Source organism: Peromyscus eremicus, chromosome 1, assembly GCF_949786415.1.
Source record: "Peromyscus eremicus chromosome 1, PerEre_H2_v1, whole genome shotgun sequence".
Classification (NCBI taxonomy): Eukaryota; Metazoa; Chordata; class Mammalia; order Rodentia; family Cricetidae; genus Peromyscus; species Peromyscus eremicus.
The window spans coordinates 69,746,029-69,768,702 of record NC_081416.1 but is presented as its reverse complement, the minus strand read 5'-3'; the positions used below and the strand labels follow the sequence as shown (position 1 = coordinate 69,768,702).

The 22,674-nt window shown below is 42.0% G+C and overlaps 1 protein-coding gene across 1 annotated transcript in view; it reads left to right on the top strand.

Moving 5' to 3' along the window:
* The window catches only part of Abraxas2 (abraxas 2, BRISC complex subunit), a 34,440-nt gene extending 13,097 nt beyond the window's left edge, over nt 1-21,343 (top strand). The window contains exons 3-9 of the mRNA XM_059265360.1: nt 1,822-1,858; nt 4,018-4,084; nt 9,585-9,775; nt 11,597-11,716; nt 13,693-13,777; nt 17,984-18,098; nt 20,855-21,343. Coding sequence (XP_059121343.1) covers nt 1,822-1,858; nt 4,018-4,084; nt 9,585-9,775; nt 11,597-11,716; nt 13,693-13,777; nt 17,984-18,098; nt 20,855-21,324 — 1,085 coding nt within the window. The 3' untranslated portion in view covers nt 21,325-21,343. The remainder of the gene's footprint in view (nt 1-1,821; nt 1,859-4,017; nt 4,085-9,584; nt 9,776-11,596; nt 11,717-13,692; nt 13,778-17,983; nt 18,099-20,854) is intronic.
* The last annotated feature ends 1,331 nt before the right edge of the window (nt 21,344-22,674 follow it).

Sequence of the window (22,674 nt, the reverse complement as noted above, 5' to 3'; positions counted from 1 at the left end):
ATGTAGGTGCTCACACAGACACAAAATGCTATTAAAATTCTGAATAGTAGAATTTCACTTCATAAGGTGTTGATGTGTGTAGTTATTTGTTATTTGCACCTATGTTTTCAGAATTCATCTAGTAAATAAAGGTTAAATTGATAGATGCAAGGCCAGGGAAATAGCCCAGTAGGTAAAAGCACTTCCTACCGTAATATTTGGAGATTGAGCCCCTGAACCCATGTAGTGGAAAGAAAGACTAAATTGATCTCTGGCCTCTACACATGTACCATGATGGTTGCAAACACACAAATGTTTTTTTAAAAATCTAAATTGCCAGATTCTGTTAAGTGAGTGCAAAGATTGCATTATTTAAGTACTGGATATCAAATCCAGGGCCTCCACATATACTAGACAGACTTTCCCCCCATGAACTACATGCCTAGAGCATGTCTGTAGGCCTCTAATCCAGTGGTTCTCAACCTGTAGATCATGACCCCTTTGGGAGTCCCAACAGTCCTTTCACAGGAGTCACATAGCAGATATCCTGCATATGAGATATTTACATTCCTATTCAGAACAGTAGTAAAATTATAGTTACTAAGTAGCAATGAAAATAATTTTATGGTTGAGGGTCACCACAGATAAAGAACTGCATTAGGAAGGTTGAGAATCACTGCTCTATTCTGACTTGTAAATTAAGAAGGTCGATGCTGGACAATTTAGCTTGAGGACTACTACTTGTTCAGAATTCAGAATTTGCTCTAGTGCTTTCAATCAACAAAATAGTGTTACCTTTAAAGTAAAAGGTAAGTTTTCTTTTTCCTAAATCCTAAGTAATATTTTTGCTAACCATGTTCCATAGTCATCGCAATGACTAACAGTATCTGAAATAATGTAAGGGTAGTGCATTGTATCACTGTAAGCATCAAAAGAAGGGAATTTTCTAGATGAGGGTTTCTTTTTTGTATTGTGTATTGATACCATAGTGGGGCAAATGAACTCTTCTTTTCAGTGGCAGTTCTGCATTTGGACATGGATTCGGGGAGCCTTAACTAGTGAGAATAGCTCTGTCCTTGAAGGCTCTGGTTTTATTTTAATTGAGGTAAAATTATTGCCTAAAACCCCAAGGCTGTGTCTTTTTAAACAGCAGGTGATGAGTCACTCTGTAGGAAAATGTGGTAAATAGAATTGAATAGTCAATTAGTCTCATGCTTTCCTAAAAAACCAGCCTGTGGCCCCCTGATGAGTTTGAAGAAATTGTTCATTCTGCTTAACCCAGCATCTTTTTAGAAGCCGTTAGGATCTGTCTTATAAATGACTGTTTTCCTTAATACCAACCAGCTCTGAAAGAGTTAATATACATCCAGCATTCCAAACACCTGGCCCAAGTTGTCAGGCATCGTTAGAGGGTTATTAATGGTAGGAAAGTTGAGGCCCTTCTCTTCCAAAGCTGTCCCCACAGCTTTTATCCAGTTTGATTAAATGCTTCCAGTCAGTGGCTACGTTTTCCTGTGATGCTTTGTTTAAATCGGTAAGATTGAGTAAGTTGTACAATAGCTTTGTTTCCTGAATAAGAACTGTCAGATGTGCACTCATCACACAGAGACAAGTGGAAGCAGGGCTTCACTCTCCAGTCTGCTTTGTTCCAAGACTGCGTCTCTTGCTGTAATGGGAAGCAGTCAACTGCCTTCATGGCATACACATGGCACCTGTTTACAAGAAGAAAATGATCTTGGTTATCCTAAATTTTGGTTTGAAAAAAATCCTGAGCTGTTTTATAATTGCCCGTGCCTTACATGATTAACTGATTTTTGTTTTTTTTCCTTTGTCTGATTACAGAAATTCATAACCATCAACCCTGTTCGAAACTTTTTAGGTAAGCCATATGTGGTTTTTATAGTTTGGATCCTCATTGAAAAAGTTGTTAGAGGCCGGGCGGTGGTGGCGCACGCCTTTAATCCCAGCACTCGGGAGGCAGAGCCAGGCGGATCTCTGTGAGTTCAAGGCCAGCCTGGACTACCAAGTGAGTCCCAGGAAAGGCGCAAAGCTACACAGAGAAACCCTGTCTCGAAAAACCAAAAAAAAAAAAAAAAAAAAAAAAGAAAAAGTTGTTAGAAACCAGTGAATTTAGGCCTGTAATTGATTATGTTATAAGCATAATTAAGGATACTCCAAATCTGTTTAAAGCTTTTTTCTTGGTTTGTGTGTGTGTGTGTGTGTGTGCATGTGTGTGCATGCACGCACGCGCGCGCACATGTGTGTTGTTTATTGCTTGAGAGAAGATCTTGCTATATAGACCAGGCTAGCCTTGAGTTTATGATTTTCCTTCTCAAGTGTACTGCCACACCTGGCTTCAAAATCTTATTTATTGGATGCTAACTGTGTTTTCACAACTGTGCTTGAGTGGGAAAAGGGATGCATGGACATGTAAATCATGTGTCAGTGCTTTAGATTGAGCTTTCTCTCAACCTCTCTGTCAAGAATTCTTCACTTAGAGAAGAAAGTTACTCAAAGATTACATATAGATAAAATTATTTATAGAAATCACATATAGATATAAATTTAATTTTGAGGAAAAATTAAAAATATTCAATGACCAGCTTTTATTTTAAGGAGCCAGGTAGTGGTGGTGCATGCCTTTAGTTCCAGCACTTGGGAGGTGGGGGCAATTGGATCTCTGTGAGTTCAAGGCCAACTGGGGCTACACAGTGAGAGCTTATCTTTAAAAAAAGGAACATAAACTTTCCCTTTTGTATTTAAGTTAATATATACCAGTTCTGTAACATGGCCACTGAAGGACAGAACTTATTGGAAGAGAGACATTCTGAAGGACAAAGCAACAGGCGAGTGACACCTGCAGGGAAAAGTAGATGCTCCCAAACTAGCACCAGGCCTTCTGTCATTGTGACTGGATGAAATGGAGGGTCTTTCACATGCTAAGCAAGCCTGTCCCACTGAGCTACATCCCTGGTCTTCTTTCTTAACCCATCCCCTTCCACCTGAGGACTGGTGTGTGGATTTCAGAAAACTCCCCAGGCTCTGCTTCTTCCCCGCCCCTCTCTAAAGCCAGGCCAGTGCTTTCCTTCCAGTGTGCCCACATAAACAGTAGTCATTGTTGAGATAGGATCTTGTTATGTAGCCCTGACTGACGTAGAACTAACTGTGGACCAAGTTGGTTTCAAACTCAGAGATTCCCCCTGCCTCTGCCTCCCAGTACTGGGATTAAAAATAGGTGCCCCATATTCACCTTTTCTTCTTCTTTTTTTTTTTTTGTTTTGCTTTTTGTTTTGTTTTGTTTTTTTGAGACAGGGTTTCTCTGTGTAACTTTGGTACCTGTCCTGGATCTCACTCTGTAGACCAGGCTGGCCTCGAACTCACAGAGATCCTCCTGGCTCTGCCTCCCGAGTGCTGGGATTAAAGATGTGCACCACCACCACCTGGCCAGTGGTGGGGCATTTCTAAGACCATCACCAGAGACAAGGGCCCTCGTGTCAGCACATCTGACTGGTCTGTCCCACTAGCTCTGCAGTTGGGACCAGTTGGTTAGTTTTGCTGTCTCTTTCCACAAAAATAGCAGAAAACTTTGTTGAATTTGGATGAACTCATGCCTCAGCACTGTGGCTAGAATATGTAATGAAAAAGCATCCAGGGGAGGGTCTGTTAAACATTCCACAAATGTTCATTTCCCTTCATTTCTCAGAAAATGAGGTGCTTTTATCTTTTTTCCTAAGTAATTGATACTTAGAAACAAAGTAGTGGAGCCATTTGAAACCACATTTTGTAATTACTTGATTACTTCCCACACATGGAAGGAATGTCTTTTGAATGGAGCAATCTCTTGAGTAGTATTTGATACAAAGTGTAGCTTCCTATCAAGAAAGCACTTAAGCTGATTTCTGTTTACCAACCTTGAGAAGAAGCAGTTGCATCTATTAGGATTAGATGTTCTGTAGGCCCCTGTAGTCATGTCTATGTCACAGTACTATAGCATTTTAATTGATTTTTTTCTCCTTTTTTAAAAAAAAAAAAAAACAGTTTTTATGATTATGCAAGCAAAGTGAATGAAGAGAGTTTGGACAGAATCCTTAAAGATCGGAGGAAGGTATGTTTTGTGTATTGCTTGATGTGATTTGAAAGCCATACCTTAGCACACAAAAGGAAGAACAACTAGCTCATGATAACCAGTGTGTATGAAGTATTTTCTCTTGGTGCTGGAAATCAAACCCAAGCAAGTGCTCTGCCATTGAGCCACACCTCTGGCCTGTAAGTAGATTTTAAAGGTAAATTATAGTTTTAAAACACTTCTCTATATCAATGGGGGGGGGGGAGATAAGTATTTATAATATAATCTCATTTAGGTAAAATTTGGAAGAAAAAAATTAGCTTTAAGCCAGGTGGTGGTGGCATACACCTTTGATCCCAGCACTCAAGAGTCAGCAGCAGGCAGATCTCTGTGAGCTCAAGGCCAGCCTGGTCTACAGACTGAGTTTCAGTACAGCTAGGACACAGAAAACCTTTATTCAAAAAAAAAAAGACCATTAATACAGAAAATTACCAATAGTCCAGATGACTCTGGATAGTACATTCTTATTAGTTTATAATTTGAAAAGTAATTTTGTAGATTTTTAGATTTTTTTTTAGTTTTAAAAATATTTTAAACTTATTCAACAATTTCATGCATGTGTGGTGTGTGTCTTGATCATATCTACCTCCAACCTCCCTTAATCATCTTAGACCTCTCCCTAACGTTTGTCCCTTTCATCTTCGTGTCCTAATTTTGTTTGTTTGTTTGTTTGTTTGTTTTTCTTTATTTTTGTTTTTGTTATCTTTTGATTTTGGTTCTTTGAGACCCAGTTTCCCTGTGTAGCTCTGGCTGTCCTGGAACTTGCTCTGTAGACTGGGCTGGCCTCAAACTCAGAGACCCACCTGCCTCTGACTCCTGAGTGCTGGAATTCCTTTTTGTTTTTTAACTCACTGAGTCCAGTTCATTCTGCCTAGATGTACATGAGTAATCTTCCAGTATCCACTCACCCAAAGAAAAATGGCTTCTGCTTCTTCAGCAGCCTTCAATTGCTATAGTTCCTCAGCTTCAAATATACTCATAAAGATACACTAATATTATAGTCAAGACAATAATCCTGAAAAATGTAAATTATGCTGGGCATGGTAGCATATGCCTATAATCCCAGGACCTGAGAAGTAGAGCATTGACCACATTGTGAATTGAAGGCCAGCCTGGCTACTTGACACCCAGTCTCAAAACAACAACTTCCGCCACCCCAACCCCGCAACAGATGTAGGGATTGGAAAGATGGCTCAGTGGCCAAGAGTGCTTGCTGCTCTTCCACAGGTCCCACAGTCAGTTCCTAGCACCTGTGTTGGCCAACTCACAACTGCCTGTAACTTCTGCCCCAGGGTATCTGATGCTTCCTTCTGGCCTCCAGTGGCATCTGCACACACAAGGCACACACAGACATATACATCAATTTTTTAAAAAATAAATAAGGACTGGAAAAATAGCTCCACAATTAAAAGCATTGCTTGGTTGCTCTTCTCAGAAGACCTGGATTTGATTTCCATGGTAGCTCACAACTGTCTGTAAATTATAGTACCAGATGATCCAGGGCCCTCCTCTGGCCTCTGCAGGTACTGTAACACGCATGATATGCATAGTACATGCAGGCAAATACTCAGATACATATAAAATAAACTAAATCTTTAAAAAAATAATAATAAATCTTAACACATACGCACAAAGCAGGTTGGGAGTGGCAGCTACCTATATATTTCCAGTTGGAAAGTAGAGACAGGCTCCGCAGAGCAAGCTGGCTAGCTAGACAAGAGTTTCAGGTTCAGTGAGAGACTGCACTTCAATATACAAAGATACATGGATTCACTCTTAGACACACACACACACACACACACACACATACACATGTATGTATGTATGCATATGTGCACATGCACATATGCTCCCACATACATATATACCACATGTGTACATAGATCTGCTTTTTAAAAATATCTAGTAGTGTGCAATTCTAGCAGAATAACATACTGTGCTTACAAAGTTTCCATAGGCCTCAGGTTTTAGGTTAAAACAAGCATGTGGGTGAGATTTTTTTTGTGTTCTGAAATCAGAGCATCCTTTATGAAATAGACCATAACAGACATAACGGCTTCTTAGTAGCATTGTAAGGACCAAGAGAACACAAGAGAAAGTTGTTCAGTATGTCCAAATGGACAAAGTGGATACTGAGGCAAGAGAAGGAAGTCTGAAAACTCAGCTATGAAATGTTACAGACAAGGTTTAGGGACAGAGGTCCCTAACTCTTTATCCTGGCCTAGATGCAGCCGTCCAAAATGTGCTTTTAGTACTAGTCTCTGAGTGAGTTTGCAACTAGCTTCTCTACTGATCCAAAAATACAGAATTGTAGATATCACAGTATGAATTTGGCATCTTCGCCTTCACATTTTAGAATGACGAGAGGATTTCATCTAAAACTGTCAGCAAATGTCAAATCCCGCCCCCTTTTCTTTTTAAAGTATGGATTTTGTATTAAGGATGCTTAATACTATAGAGGAAATAGACAAATAGAATAACTGAACAGTTAACAAGCAGAGGGTCTGAAAGGAGTTAGAGTGAGGAGTGATCAAGTACACATGTATGAAATTCTCAGAGAAGTATTACAAATAGTATATTTAAAAAAAGAACAAGGCTAAAATTAACAAACAGTAGATCTAATGAAAGCTAAAAGTCTTTGGCCATCAAATCTATCTGTGTATGGCTGTGTGTATATGTGTGTTATGTGCACATGCTTTTTCTTAATTAAAAAACAAAGTATGTTTATTCATCAACAATGATATAATTTAGAATTATAACATGAAGTGAAAAACAAACAACTTTCTTGGTATTTTCAAATTTCTGGCATGTTACTGTTGAAATTTAGGGACAATAAATCAGTATTCCCAGGTCTTCTCAGAGTTTTCAAAATTATGGTATTTTAAGATACTTCTAACACTCTTCACACTCAATAATTTGAATAAATTATTATTAAAAAAGCTGTGATTCAGCCAGGCAGTGGTGGCGCACGCCTTTAATCCCAGCACTCGGGAGGCAGAGGCAGGCGGATCTCTGTGAGTTCGAGACCAGCCTGGACTACCAAGTGAGTCCCAGGAAAGGCGCAAAGCTACACAGAGAAACCCTGTCTCGAAAAAAAAAAAAAAAGTAAAAAAAGCTGTGATTCTTGTTTAAAGGTGCTCTTGTGTGTCCAGCGGACACATTATGAGGCGTATTCTGAGAGTAGTTGACCAGCCAGCTTGGCTATGCTGTAGGCAGGGCTAGTAATGCTGACCTTTAAACCCAGGCTGTGTAGTGGCATGTGACAGAATGACTTGATGTGTGCTTTCATCAGTTCAGTCCTGGGCACACACTCAACACTGTCACCTTGACGTGATGGTGGACATTCCCGCTGCCTGCAGACCTCTTCTGAGTCCCCTTCCCACCCCTCCTCCTCCTCGCGTCTCCCTCCCTGTCTTGTCAGCCTCTGAATTGCTATGTCAGGGCTTCTTGAACGTCTCCACTGTCAAACCTTTTTTGTTCAAACTTTTTACAGGACCCTAGGTTTACATATCAAACATTTACTGATAATAGGTCACAAAGAAATTGATTTTAAGACCATGCATTGGTATACATATATAATTTTATCATTTATTGACAATGAAATGAAAGCAAACTTGCTTCCTACTGAGATGGTGTCCTTATTTATTTTTACATAAACTAAACCTTTGATAGACATTTGATACTGTGAGTATAGGAATCTTCAATGTATTTCAAATTAGTCAGTACTTAGATCTTATAATCCTTAAGGCTGGGAAAGCAGCTTCACATGATTGTGTATAAAATAGCATTACATATGACAAACATTGCTGAAAAATTCTGTCGTCATCCAAGCCAAATTCATTCCATGATTTTTTTTTAATTAAGCTCAAGTCAACAATTAAAAAAACAGCATTCTAACACAGTTCAATTCAAAGACACACTAATTTGATATTTAGGCACTGAGAGATGACAGTAGAAAATGTTGTTTTTGTGTTCCATAATTAAACCATTACATTTCTACCAGCGCTAAAAGCTTTGTCTGTTCAGTCCATGGGAAATGCCAGTCTGGAATTAGAGCTGAGGTGCTTCTGGGCAGCATCTGCTGGCAGGGCATGGTGTGCCGCATGTACAGTGCTGCCTGTGCTATGCTGCATGTACAGTGCTGCCTGTGCAGTGCTGCCTGTGCTGTGCTGCCTGTGCAGTGCTGCCTGTGCTGTGCTGCCTGTACAGTGCTGCCTGTGCAGTGCCTTGCTGTGCCTGTGCAGTGCTGCCTGTGCTGTGCTGCCTGTAGTGCCTGTGCTGTGCTGCCTGTGCAGTGCCTGTGATATGCTGCCTGTGCAGTGCCGCCTGTGCAGCGCCGCCTGTGCTGTGCCGCCTGTGCAGTGCCTGTGCTGTGCTGCCTGTGCAGTGCCTTGCTGTGCTGCCTGTGCAGTGCTGACTTGCAGTGCTGCCTGTGCTGTGCAGTGCCTGTGCTGTACAGTGCTGTCTGTGCTGTGCTGCCTGTGCTGTGCTGCCTATGCAGTGCCTGTGCAGTGCTGCCTGTGCAGTGCCTGTGCTGTGCTGCCTGTGCAGTGTTTCAGAAGCCAGGCTTCAGTGAAGCCTTGCAGTGCAGCATTGGAAAGTGCTGCCACAGATATCTCAGATTCAGTGTGTGTGTGTGTGTGTGTGTGTGTGTGTGTGTCCGTGTGTGTCCGTGTGTGTCCGTCCCTCCCTGTGTGTGCACACACTTATTTTGCAGTCATTTTGTGCCATATCACAGATGGAAAGATTGAAGGGTAACCTTCGTGAGCGACTTTTTTCCTTCCACCATGTAGGTTTTGAATATCAAACTCAGGTCAGCAGCCTTGGTGGCAAGCACCTTTACCTATTTGAGCCATCTTTCCAGCCCTGCATATTTGATTTTGAATTCATTTTTGGTCATGTCACATTCAGAAGCTTTTTTTTTTTTTTTGGTTTTTCGAGACAGGGTTTCTCTGTGAAGCTTTGCGCCTTTCCTGGATCTCGCGCTGTAGACCAGGCTGGCCTCGAACTCACAGAGATCCGCCTGCCTCTGTCTCCCGAGTGCTGGGATTAAAGGCGTGCGCCACCACCGCCCGGCTCAGAAGCATTTTTTAACCTCACATTTAGTTATGCAGCCTTATATGGGGTCATGACCCAGTGTAAGAGCTATGCTATATGTCACTATCAATTCATTTTCTAGACTTTTATACTAAAAACCCTCCAGCATATACTCTCCACACCCTTATATCTGGCTTTTTTCATTGAGCATAGTTATTTTGAGATTCCTCCATAGTGATTTGTTCCTTTTTATTACTGCATATGATTCCAGTATACCTCAGTTTTACCCAGTTCATCCATTCACTTGTTCACAGATGGTTGTTTTTAGTTCTGGGCTAGCCAATATAAAGTGATCATGAACATTTGTTTACAGATGTTCATTTGGGTGCATTCTGAATTAAATAAGCTCTTACTACTTTCCTTTCTTTGGTTCTTATTGCAGAAAGTTATCGGATGGTACAGATTCCGTCGAAACACTCAGCAACAGATGTCCTACAGAGAGCAGGTTATCCACAAGCAGCTCACCCGCATCCTCGGTGTGCCAGACCTTGTCTTCCTCCTCTTCAGTTTCATCTCTACCGCCAACAATTCTACTCATGCTTTAGAATATGTTCTCTTTAGACCAAATCGCAGGTAAAGAAAACTTCCCACCACTGTACATAAAAAGAAAGATTCTGGGCCTCAGGGGAGGGCTCAGTGGGTAAAGGGAGTATGAGGACCTGAGTTTGGCTCCTTAGCAACTATGTAAAAATTGGACATGGCACCCTGCATCTGTAACCCAGCACTTGGTGGGCAGAAACAGTGGATCCCCTGGGGCTTGCTTACCAATTAAATGATTTAAAATAGTTTGGGGGTCAATAAGCATCATTTAGACATGTTTGTATTCTTATATTAGATACTTCATTTGCTTCTTCATGACTCATTATACAAAAATAGAGTTTTGCCACTTTTGGAGTCTAATTGTAACTTTAGAGCATACAATGCAAAGACAGAAATTGTAAAAATGATCCATCATTAGTGATGAAGGTTTTGCACTGAAAGAGAAAAAACAACATTATGTGACCATGTTTTCTGCTTGTGAGTTGCACAAAGCTTTCCCTCTGGAAACGTGCTCATAGGATCAGTAGTCTACGTCAGTGAAAATAGTTAGATTGTTTGGTAGCTATTTCTAGGATTTCATTAATTTTCTGCTAGGTATTTCTTTAGGATTTCTCAGTCACTGTGGGCATGCAAAATAATGAGCCAGAGCCACTGCCCTCAGGGAGTGTACAGTAGAGTTTATGCTAGAAGGGAAGGGAAGCTCACTGATTGTGCATCCTCTGTGGGTTAGCTTACCAGTTTTGGAGACACAGAAGCCTGCTGTCAACCCTGTCCTTTTGCTTTGTTTTTTTGTTTTGTTTTGTTTTTTTGTTTTTGTTTTTTTAAAAGATTTATTTATTTATTATGTATACAGAAGAGGGTGCCAGATCTCATTACAGATGGTTGTGAGCCACCATGTGGTTGCTGGGAATTGAACTCAGGACCTCTGGAAGAGCAGTCAGTGCTCTTAACCTCTGAGCCATCTCTCCAGCCTCTGTTTTTTTTTTTTTGTTTGTTTGTTTGTGGTTTTTTTTTTTGTTTGTTTTGTTTTGAGACAGAGTCTTGCTTTGTAGACCAGATGACCCTTTGCTACGTAAAGCAGGTCAGCCTTTAACTTGTGATCTTCTCAGATTTGCTGTTTGCTTTTTTGAGATAGGGCCTCCCTTTGGATCCCTGACAGACCTGTTACTCACCCTATAGCTCAGAACTAGCTTGTATAGCTAAGAATGACTTTGAACTTCTGATCCTCCTGCCTCTGCTTCCTAAGGAATGCCAAGATTACAGATGTGTGCCACCACACCTGGCTTATCTGGTTCTGGGTATTGAGCCCAGGGCTTTGGGCACTCTTGGCAAGTACTCTACCAGCTGAGCCACATCCACAGCCTTCAATCCCAATCCTTTAATTTTTTTTTTAAATTTTATGTGTATAGATGTTTTGCCTGCATGTATTTCTGTATGTATACCACATGCACATGCGTGCCTGATGCTGGCAGAGGCCAGAAGAGGCTGTCGGATTCCCTGGAACTGGAGTTAGAGGTGACAGTGAGCCATCATGTGGGTGCTGGGAATCAGACCTGTCCATCCCAATTCTTAAATGAGTACTTCTAGAACTGGGAATGGTGACACATGCCTCTAAACCCAGCAATGAAGTACCAAGGTGAGCAGAGTATTTGAGCCCATGAGTTTAACACTGAGCTAGGCAACACAGCAGTAGAACCAAGTATGGTGGCATACGTCTGTGATCGCAGCCATGGGAAGCTGAAGCAGGAGGAAACAAGGTGCCTTGGAAGCCAGCTTAGGCAACATCGTGAGACCCTGCCTCAGACAACAAAGAGATGTCCTTATTATGTGCTGTTTTTCTCAATCTCCCCACAGGTATAATCAAAGGATATCACTTGCTATTCCCAATCTAGGCAATACTAGCCAGCAAGAGTACAAAGTGTCTTCAGTGCCAAACACTTCTCAAAGTTATGCCAAAGTTATTAAAGAGCATGGGTAAGTTGAAAGGTAAAATGAGTTCTTTTGTCAACAGTATTTTCTTTGTTAATAATTTTTAAGTAGGGGCAAATGTAAAATCAAGTTTATTTTAACTGAAATTAAAACAGACAATTCTCTAGACCACCACCATATATCAGAATTCATTCTTAATGAACTATTGAAATGATCCCTATAGCCAGGCAGTGGTAGCTACATGTCTTTAATCCAAGCACTTAGGAGGCAGAGGCAGGTGAGTCTCTGTGAGTTCAAGGCCAGCCTGGTCTACAGAGCGAGATCCAGGACAGCCACGGCTACACAGAAAAACCTTGTCTTGAGAAACCAAAAAAAAAAAAAGAAGATGAAGAAGAAATAAAAATCCCTGAAGTGAAGTATGGTAGCTCACACCTGTAATCACTTCACTTGAGAGGCTGAAGCAGGAGATAGTCATAAGTTCAAGGCCAGCTTACAGAGTAAGATCCTTCCTACAAAACAAAACAAAACAACAACAACAACAAAAAAAAAAACTAAACAACTCATAATAAAACAAACCTGCTCTGTAAGACATGGTAGCATATACTTCTAATCCCAGCACCCAGGAAGCAGAGGTATTGGATTTCTGTTCAGTTCCAGCCTAGCCTGGGCTACGTAGTGAGACCTTGTTTCAAAAAGACAAAAATAAATCTAAACAACTGAGGCTGGAGAGAGAGTTCAGTGATGATTAAGTATTTGCTGTGCAAGCATGAGACCTGAATTTGTATTCTTATCTTGTTAAAAAGCTGGGTGGGAGGCTGGAGAGAGATGACTCATTGATTTAAGAGCACTGGTTGCTCTTGCAGAGGACCTGGGTTCTACTTCCAGCACCCACATAGTGGCTCACAACCATTGTAACTCAAGTCCTAGGGGATCCAGTGCCCACTTTTGGACCCTGCAGATACCAGGCATACATATGGTTCACAGACATGAATGCAAATAAAACATTCATACACAAAAGACAAATTAATTAAAAGTAAAAAGCAGGGCTGGGCAGAGCACGTTTATGACTCTAGCACTGGGAGCACAGAAATAGGCAGGTGCTTGGGACTTGCTGAGTAGCCAGCAAAACAGCCAAAATGGAGAGACTCTGTCTCAAACAATAAGGTGGAGAGAAATAGGAGGACACCTCACAGTGACTTCTGACCCGAACACAAGCATGCACATTGGAGTATACTTTTACGTGCACATGAACAAACATGCATGTGCACCTTTACACACACACAAATAAAAGAATCCCTGAAAGTAATAAGTTTTTTTTATTCTTATTGAGTTAATTTTATTTTACTGTATTTTTTTTCTCAGATTGATTCTTTTTTTAAAGGGTTTTTTTGTTTGTTCGTTTGTTTGTTTTTTTATGCATGTGAATGTTTCCTGGGTATCTGTATGTGTATTGTGTGTCCAGTGCCTGAGGAGACCAGAAGAGAACATTGAATCCTCTGGAACTAGAGTTATAGATGCTCTCTGATTTGTGGGTGCTGGGAACTGAGCCCTGGTCCTCTGCAAGAGCAGGAAGGCTTGTAACCTCTGAGCCATCTCTCCAGCTGCTTTTCTCAGGTTTTAAAAAGAAAAACAGCCAGATGTGGTTGCACACATCTTTAATCCCAGTACTTGAGAGGCAGAGGTAGGTGGATTTTTTTTTTTTTTTAAGTTCCAGGCCAACCAGGACTTAATAGCGAGAGTGTCAGGCTGGCCAGGGCTACATAGACCCTGTCTAAAAATAAAAATAATAAATAAAAAAGAGAGACAAACATGATCACTGGAAACTGTTCTGTTTTTAGTTGGTGCTGTGTTCTTTTTTATTCTCTCCTATAACTCTAGTAAGATTAGCATATTATTGCCTAGACCCTGTCACCTTGAGTCACAGCACGTAATGAATAGTGTGAGGTAGAAGTGATAACAAAAATGCCTCTCATGGTCATGGTGATTTTAATAACTCTGACATCTTTTTTTCTGTCTTCTAGTACTGACTTTTTTGACAAGGATGGAGTCATGAAGGACATCAGGGCAATTTATCAGGTTTATAATGCACTTCAGGAGAAAGTACAGGTAACTGATGTTTCCATCTTGTTTATATTGCTCAAATCCTACATTTTTGTTTTTCAAATCTATATCTTTTAACTCACAAATGAATAGCTGTGGTTCACAGTCATGATAGGGGTCTGGAGAAATGGCTCAGTGGTTAAGAGCACTGATTGCTCTTCCATAGGATCCAGGTTCAATTCCCAATACTCACAGGTAATGTAATAAATAATGTCAGATGTCAGTCTACAAGCCCTGCCGCGTGCTGAGGTAGAGGCATTGAAGTCATCTATTAATGCTGATTCTTAGAACACTTAGGACCCCTTTGCAGTCATGGTTTTTCTGGGAAGCGCATCTTCAAATGTGAGTTTAAAGGGGTGCTGAGAACACAGTTGTCTCTGTCCGTCATATTCTAAAGGAGACGATGTCCAAGCCTGCCCCCTGCTCTAGCTCTGCTTCCATCCAGTCGGTTCATTTTCCCCCAGCCGCCATGTGGAGTGGGAGGATTGCAGTGGAATCTGTTTCTTCGTAGTCATTCATGCAACAAATATTTATGGCGCCACCTCCACCTGCCAGCTACATGCTGACAGTACTTCCCACTGCACTTACATTCGAGAGCTAGAAGAAAAGCAGCAAAGTTGGAACTCTCCGAGCCTGGGAGAGACCCCAGAGAATGGAGGGAGGAGTGAAGGTAGCATCTGGGGAGAGGGAGCCTCAGTGAGAGGACAGAAGTGCAGGGCTGTTTCCAGGGCTGTGTTCACTGTGTACTTGGAAGTGGAAGGAACGCCGTTCATGCTCACTGGTGCCAGACTTGCTTTCTGGAAGTTTCTGGTATTTCTGCTATGGGAGGAATGTGCAGTGGAAAACAGTTTGTCCCAAATTCATGACCTTGGCCTTTCAGCCCATCAGCATTAGCCAAATGACTTCTATATGGTATCACACATTACCTTCTGATTAAAGAAGGCCAGCTCTCATGGTGGTTATTGGTAGCTGAATTATATACATTCAAACCTCAACACTGAAACTTACTTTCTTTTCTAGATTTCCCTTATCATAATTTTTTTCAGTTAAATAATCTGTCTTACGTGTTTTTTTTTTTAATTTTTTTATTTTATGTGTATGGATATTTTGCCTGCATGTATGGATGTTTTGCCTGTGTGTATAGATGTGTGCCATATGCATGCAGTGCCCATGGAGGCCAGAAAAGGGCATCATATCCCCCTGGAGCTTGTTATAGATGGTTGTGAGCCACCATGTGGGTGAATTCTGGGAATCAAACTCGAGTCCCTTGGAAGAACAGCCTGTGCTCTTAGCCCCCAAGCCATATTTCCAGCCCATCTTATCCTATTTTTAATTGTTGGTTATAAATGAATGTTGAAAGCATCTCATTCTAGGCTTATCTTTTATTCTTCCTTCCCTTGTAAGCTAGACTGATACCAAAAATTGCTTTTTTGTTCCAATAAAATTAAGCAAGGGAAGAAATTCTATTTTTTCCCATCCTAGCTAGCCTTTTAAAAGGCTTATAAACTGAATCGCACAATCGTCTTAAAATGATAAAAATTAAGAAAGCAAGTTAGCCAGGCGGTGGTGGCACACGCTTTTAATCCCAGCACTCAGGAGGTAGAGCTGGGTGGATTTCTGTGAGTTCGAGGCCAGTCTCGTCTACAGGGCGAGATCCAGGACAGGTACCAAAACTACACAGAGAAACTCTGTCTCAAAAAAACCAAAAAGAGCCGGGCGGTGGTGGCGCACGCCTTTAATCCCAGCACTCGGGAGGCAGAGGCAGGTGGATCTCTGTGAGTTCGAGGCCAGCCTGGTCTCCAAAGCGAGTTCCAGGAAAGGCGCAAAGCTACACAAAGAAACCCTGTCTCGAAAAACCCAAGGGGAAAAAAAAAACCAAAAAGAAAAAGCAAGTTAGTAATTAATAACAGTCTAGTGGGGCTGGAGAGATGACTCAGTCATCTGCGGCACAAGCATGAGGACCTGAGTTGATCCCTAAAACCTGAATAAAAAACCTGGGCATGGGCTGGAGAGATGGGTCAGCAGTTCAGAGCACTTTGTGCTCTTGCAGAAGACCAGTGTTTAATTCTCAGCATCTTTGTCGGGTGGCTCACAACTGCCCATAACTCCAGCTCCAGGAGATCCAACACCCTCTCCTGACTTCCACAGCACCCACACAAGCACACACATACACATAAATAAAAATAAATCTTAAGGCCGGGTGGCAGTGGTGCACACCTTTAATCCCAGCACTCAGGAGGCAGAGCCAGGTAGATCTCTGTGAGTTTGAGGCCAGCCTGGTCGACAGAGTGAGATCCAGTACAGGCACCAAAACTACACAGAGAAACCTTGTCTCAAAAAACCAAAAACAATAAATAAATAAATCTTAAAAAATGTTGGGCATGGTGGCATACACCAGCATTAGGGAGACAGAGACAAGAGACTCACTGGGCTACTTGACCAACCAGTATAGCTTATTCAGTGAACTCCAGGCTAATGAGAAACTCTGTTGAAAACAACAACAACAAATTCCTATAAATCTGGCAACCTGGGTGTGATCCCTGGAGCTCCCCCCCCACACCCACACCCCCCGAGACAGTGGCTACCTCTTGCTCTTGCACAGGGAGAAACTGTAACCCTGGAAGATGTATTTTGTTCAAAATCATTGCACATTTCTGACAGGTCTCCTCAGTCCGGTTTGGGGTTCTTTATAGTGAATAGGAGTCCTCCATTGCTGAGGGATAATGCTCTTGTACACTGGTTTAATAAAACGCTGATTGGACAGTAGCCAGGAAGGAAGTATAGGTGAGATAAGTAGACTAGGAGAATTCTGGGAAGAGGAAGGGCGGAGTCAGGAGTTGCCAGCCAGACACAGGAAGCAAGATGACAAGGCAAAACGGAGAAGAGTTACCAAGCCACATGGCTAAACGTGGATAAGAATTATGGGTTAATTTAAGTGTAAGAGCTAGTCAGCAATAAGCCTGAGCTAATGGCCGAGCAGTTATAATTAATATAAGCTTCTGAGTGATTTATTATTATTATTATTATTATTATTATTATTATTATTATTATTTTGTTTGTTTATTCGATACAGGGTTTCTCTGTGTAGTTTTGGTGCCTGTCCTGGATCTCGCCCTGTAGACCAGGCCTCCAACTCACAGAGATCCGCCTGGCTCTGCCTCTCGAGTTCTGGGATTAAGGCATGCGCCACCGCAGGCTGGCCCTGGAGCACTCTTAAAGGTGGACGAAGAGAACTGACTTCACAGTTTCCCTCTGACCTCCACATGTGGTCACGGCACACACACACACACACACACACACACACACACACGTGTGCACGCTAATTATGTACTTATTAATTTTTTTAACTAATTAAATATGTGTGTGTATGTGTTTGTGTGTGGGTATGTGTATGTGAATGCAAGTGCCCACAGAGGTGAGAGAATTCCCCTGAGCTCAAGTTAGTCAGTTATGCATCATAGTGGGTGCTAGGAACCAAACTCAAGTCCTCTGCAGGAGCAGTCCTGCTTTTAGCCACCCAGCCATCTCTCTAGCCCCCTAATGAAAATAATTTTTTTAAGATGACTAAAACTGACTCCTCATTGTGTTGATTAATGTAATATAGCTTCTAGGACACAGCCTTAAAAAGAAAACCAACAAGCTGGAGAAGTGGCTCAGTGGTTAGAGAGTGTGTGCTGTTGAAGTGTGAGGACTAGAGTTGAGATCCCAGTGTCCATGTCATAAGCTGGACGTGGTCCTGTGCATGCCTGCACATGCACTGAGGGGGCAGAGACAGGACCACTAGCTTAGCAGCTTCCAGTCTAGCCAAAAAACTCAGGAGCTCCATGTTAGGGAGAGACACTTTCTCAAAGGAATAAGGCAGAAAATGACGCCTGAGCTATGTGGGGAGGTCTTGTCTCATAAAGGGGAACTCAGCCCTGCTCTCCTGGGCGCTCAAGACTGCCCTACCTTACCTGTCTGCATTTAATTTGGGTGACTTCAGTGCCTGGTGACCTTGGAGGCCAGAAGAAGGTGTGGATCCCTTGGGAGCTCAGTTACAGGTGTTGTGAGCCTGCTGGGAATCAAACCTGGGTCCTTTGGAAGAACAGGAACCAGTGCCCTTAAGTGCTGAGCCATCTTTCCAGTCCTTTTTTCCTGGGATTGTAAGGCGGAATTTACAGATTACCTCCTGCCTGGTTTGAAGCTGACTTTGTTGTGTTTTTTTTCCCTCAGGCAGTGTGTGCAGATGTAGAAAAGAGTGAACGAGTTGTTGAATCTTGTCAGGCAGAAGTGAACAAATTAAGAAGACAAATCACTCAGAAGAAAACTGAAAAGGAACAAGAAAGAAGTAAGCTTCTGACTGAGTCTACCGTTCCCTATCAGAGAGGTGCCTTGGTTTGTTGGGGTGGGGTCCTGAGGACTGAACATAGGCTTTCCACATGCTAGGCAAGCACTTCACCACTGAGCTACACTCCAGCCCCCCTTTGCATTCATTTTATTTCATTTTATATTTGTTTTATATACTGTCACTGTGTATCCATGGTAGGCTTGAAACTCACTGTGTAGACCAGGCTGGCCTGATCTGTCCCCTAAAGCCTCCCAAGTACTAGGATTACAGGTACGTGCTCCCATGCCTGATGAGATCCAAACGACTCTACCTCCTGAGTATTGGGATTAAAGTCATGAGTACCCAGCTTTACTTTTTGTTTATTTTTGGGTTTGTATCTGTTTGTTGTGAGCACCAGGGGAGGTCAGGTTGTAGAAGAAGAGTCGGTTCTCTTCTCCCAGTATACGGGCCCAGGAGATTGGACTCAGATCGTCAGGCTGGGAGGCAGGGTTAATCTGTTGCACCATCTCACTGGCCCTGCTTTTTAGTTTTGAGAGTGTTGATAAGTTGCCCAGACAGGCCTTGAACTTGCTTCATAGTCCAGGCAGGCATCAGACTTGTGATCTTCCTGCCTCAGTCTCCAGAGTACCTAGAATTTTTTGTTTGTTTTTAGAGATAGGGTTTCTCCGTGTAATCCTGGATGTCCTGGAACTCGGCTCTGTAGAACAGAGATCCACTTGGATCTCTACTGGAATTAAAGGCACATGCCACCATGCCCACCTCAAAGTAGCTAGAAGTACAGGTCTTGCTATCTGGCTAAACTATTCATTACTTTAATTATCAAATTACCCATTTAATGACATGAGACCATTCCGAAAACCTCTCCTAATCCCCATGCTTGTGAGGAAGGGGGTCATATACCCCAGACTGGCCTTGAACTTTCTCTGTAGCTGAAGATGACGTTGAATTTCTGATTCTCCTGATTTTTCCCTCCCAGGTACCAGCACCACCACACTCTTACGTAGTGGTGGGGACTGGATCTAAGGCTTTGTGTGTGTTAGGCAAGCTCTTTACCCATGAGCCGTAGCTTCAGTTTGGCATGAATCCTTCTATACTAAGCAAGTACCAGGTTCCCATGATAGAGGAAGGACATTTCCTTGTCATTAAGCATTTAATGAGAAGTGCTTTTTTCATGGTATTCCTCAAATTTCTGAAACTAAAACAAGAGGACCAAAGAGAAAAGCTGAAGCAAAAGTTAGTACAGATCTTAGAAATTTGGTGCAGATTTTTGTGTGTATTGACAATACCATCTATTTCTAGCAACCGTTATAACTACTACCAACCTAACCATGACGTGCTGTACATATCAGGATGGTGTTCTATGTTCATTAGAGCCTTGTAACTTGGGGGCTGGAAAGGTGGCTTGCTGCTCCTGCAGAGGACTAAGTAGGTTCCCAGCACCCACGTAGGACAGCTCACAATTACCTATAACTCCAGTTCCAAAGGATCCAGCACCCTCTCTGGCTTCCTTTGGTCTTTTATGCAAGTAGTAGACACAAATACACATTCAAAGAAAAGCAATGCGATATTTGAAAGGATACTGTCTAAGGAATGTTCCATGTTCCTGTGACTTGTAAAGGTGGTGGGATGGTTTTCAGTGTCAGCTAGTAGTCCCAAATTTTTGAGCACAGTGGGCACCAGGTGGGCAAAATAGCACATAATTTGAAGTGACACCCTGTTTTTTTTTCATATTGGGGCTACATTTCTAGTCAGATTGCCTGGATTTTCAACTCTTTTCTTTTTTGTTTTGTTTTGTTTTTTGAGACAGGGTCTCACTGTATAACCATGGTTGATCTGGTACTCAAGATGCAAATAAATGGATGTATAGAGAAATTATTTATAAAGTCTTTTTTTTTTTTTAAGATTTATTTATTATGTACACAGAAGAGGGTGCCAGATCTCATTACAGATGGTTGTGAGCCACCATGTGGATGCTGGGAATTGAACTCAGGACCTCTGGAAGAGCAGTCGGTGCTCTTAACCTCTGAGCTATCTCTCCAGCCGAGAAATTATTTATAAAATATTAACAACAATAACTTCAAAGCCTTGCTGATCATTTCCAAAACATTTTTTATAATATATTCCAGTTAATTTATTGAGTAGTATCCAAAACTAGATTTTTATTTTGCCAGAGAATAAAGATAACAGATTTTTCTGGTACACTAGCTGTTTTGATTCCCAATTAAAAATAAATATGCAGTTTAAAATCTTAAAAATACCTATCACTTTGCACGCCCCATTAAATCACTTCATCTGCAATGTAGAGATGGCAACAGTCTGGCATCACAATGCCTGCATGAGAAGCCACTGAGTTTACATCGAGGATGTTTATGTAATACTTCTATGCCCATACAGATGAACAATTCAAACAAACAAACAAACAAAAACCCTGTTAATTATTTGTACTACCAATAGAAGTGATATAAAATAATAATTGATTAAAACAAGATAATTCAAAGGTTCATTCTTTACTTTTTTCTAATATTAAAATTATAGTAGCTATTGCTTAGCTACCTTCAGGTAGCTAAAAAAGCAGACTGTCAGGATACAGTGCAAACTTCATTGTGAATGGTTCACCTTTCTGTTCCCTAATGCCATGGGTATGATGTGATGGTCACTTCACATGATAAAACATTTAAGTTGACCTTTTATTGAGTGGAAGTAAAAAGCTGTGAAGACAGAAAATTTGTTAAAACATTCTTCCTGTTTCCATGTAGGATTGCAGCAGGCCCTGTTAAGCAGACAGATACCATCTGAAAATCTGGAGCCAGCATTCAGTCCTCGGATGTCCTATTCTGGGTTTGCAGTCGAAGGGAGAAGTACTCTAGCAGACACTGAGCCCTCTGATCCTCCTCCCCCTTACTCTGATTTCCACCCAAGCAATCAAGAAAGTCCTCTGAGCCACTCGCGCATGGAAAGGAGTGTCTTCATGCCTCGGCCTCAAGCTGTGGGCTCTTCCAGCTACGCTTCCACCAGTGCCGGACTGAAGCTCTCTGGAAGTGGGGCAGATCTTCTTCCTGCCCAGAGAGCAGCCGAAGACAGTGGGGAGGAGTCAGACAACAGTGATTATGAAAATCTGATTGACCCTGCAGAGTCCCCTCATAGTGAATACTCGCATTCAAAGAGTTCACGGCCTGTGACACATCCCGAGGAGGACCCCAGGAACACTCAGACCTCCCAGATTTAAGTAAACAAATGACACTCTCTCCACTTGGCACTGCTTTTCTTAATGGCTTATTGAGAGCTTGTTGAGGACTTAATCTGTGGGGAGAACTGCTTTCTCAGATGCCGTGGCTCCCAAGTGGAGCACCCCATGCACAGAACCCCCAGAATCCTCTGTCCGCTGGTCCTCGCCTTGGGGTGCAGTGCATGGGTTCACAGCAGAATCATTATGATAATCAAATTGTCCTAATTCTGGTGCGATTCATGGATGTACTAGTCAATTTAGGCAGAGTGAAACTCCTCAGTGTAGTCTGTTCGTTAAATTGGATGAGAGACTAAGCACAATTAGTCTATAAATACTCTAGAAGTCAGAAACTTACCTCTGCACTATCATGCCTTGAAATTTGCTTTTCAAAGGGAAATGAGTTTAGCAGCAGCCTTCCAAGAACTTTCTATGATGAGCCAAATTCATCTTTGCCAGAAAAGAAATTTTGTTAATTCCAAGAAGCCTAATTGGAACAAATCAGACATTCCTTCTCCTGTCTGCATGACTTTGTAAGATGGGAGAGAGGGCTTTGTTTCAACGTTTTTCTACTAGCCTATGTATTGTCACTTAAAATGGTTGCCTTTTTAAAAACGTAGACATACTAATCCCCAGTGAGTACTCATCCAGATCAGTGTCATGAAGTCAGTTCCTTGTCTCCTGGTGTACGGCGGCCACTGCTGCACTGCACCAGCACACTTGGCCTCTGTTCTGGAGTCTTTGAGGAAGGCCACACGGCAGTGGATGGCAGAAAGGAGTGAGATGCCAGGCCTGAGTCTGTGCTGAACAGATCCCAGACACAGCAGATTTAGCTGAGTTCCTGTGGAAGAGATGTCATGCACTTCAGCCTGGCACAGCCGGGACTAGGTTTGTGGAGGAAGGATGTTTTTAAGAACACATCCAGGAATCTTGGTGAATAAGATCTGCTGCAATGGTCTGAATAACCATACCCCCTCCCCTTTTTTAAGTTGCCATTTGGAGGATAATTGCAAATATGTGGAGACCATTGGGATGCACTTATGTTTTTATTTAACTACTGCTTGTTTTCTAGTTTTGCCCAGAATGTGTAAAACCACTAAAAAACATTTTAGAATATATTGGGCTCCTGGATTGGAAATGGCAAGACCTGCCATTTATGGCGGTCGGTCAGCCCATGATGCTTGCCGCTCAACTGCCTTTCCTTGGAATAGTTAAAACATATGAGGATGAAGAAGTTGTTAAAAGGCTTAAAATTTGGTTCCAAAGGATTCCTTTCTTTTACAGTGATGTTTACTCATGAGCTCCAGCTCCCAGGCTCAGGCAGCAGATACAGGCTTAGAAATGAGATGCTGG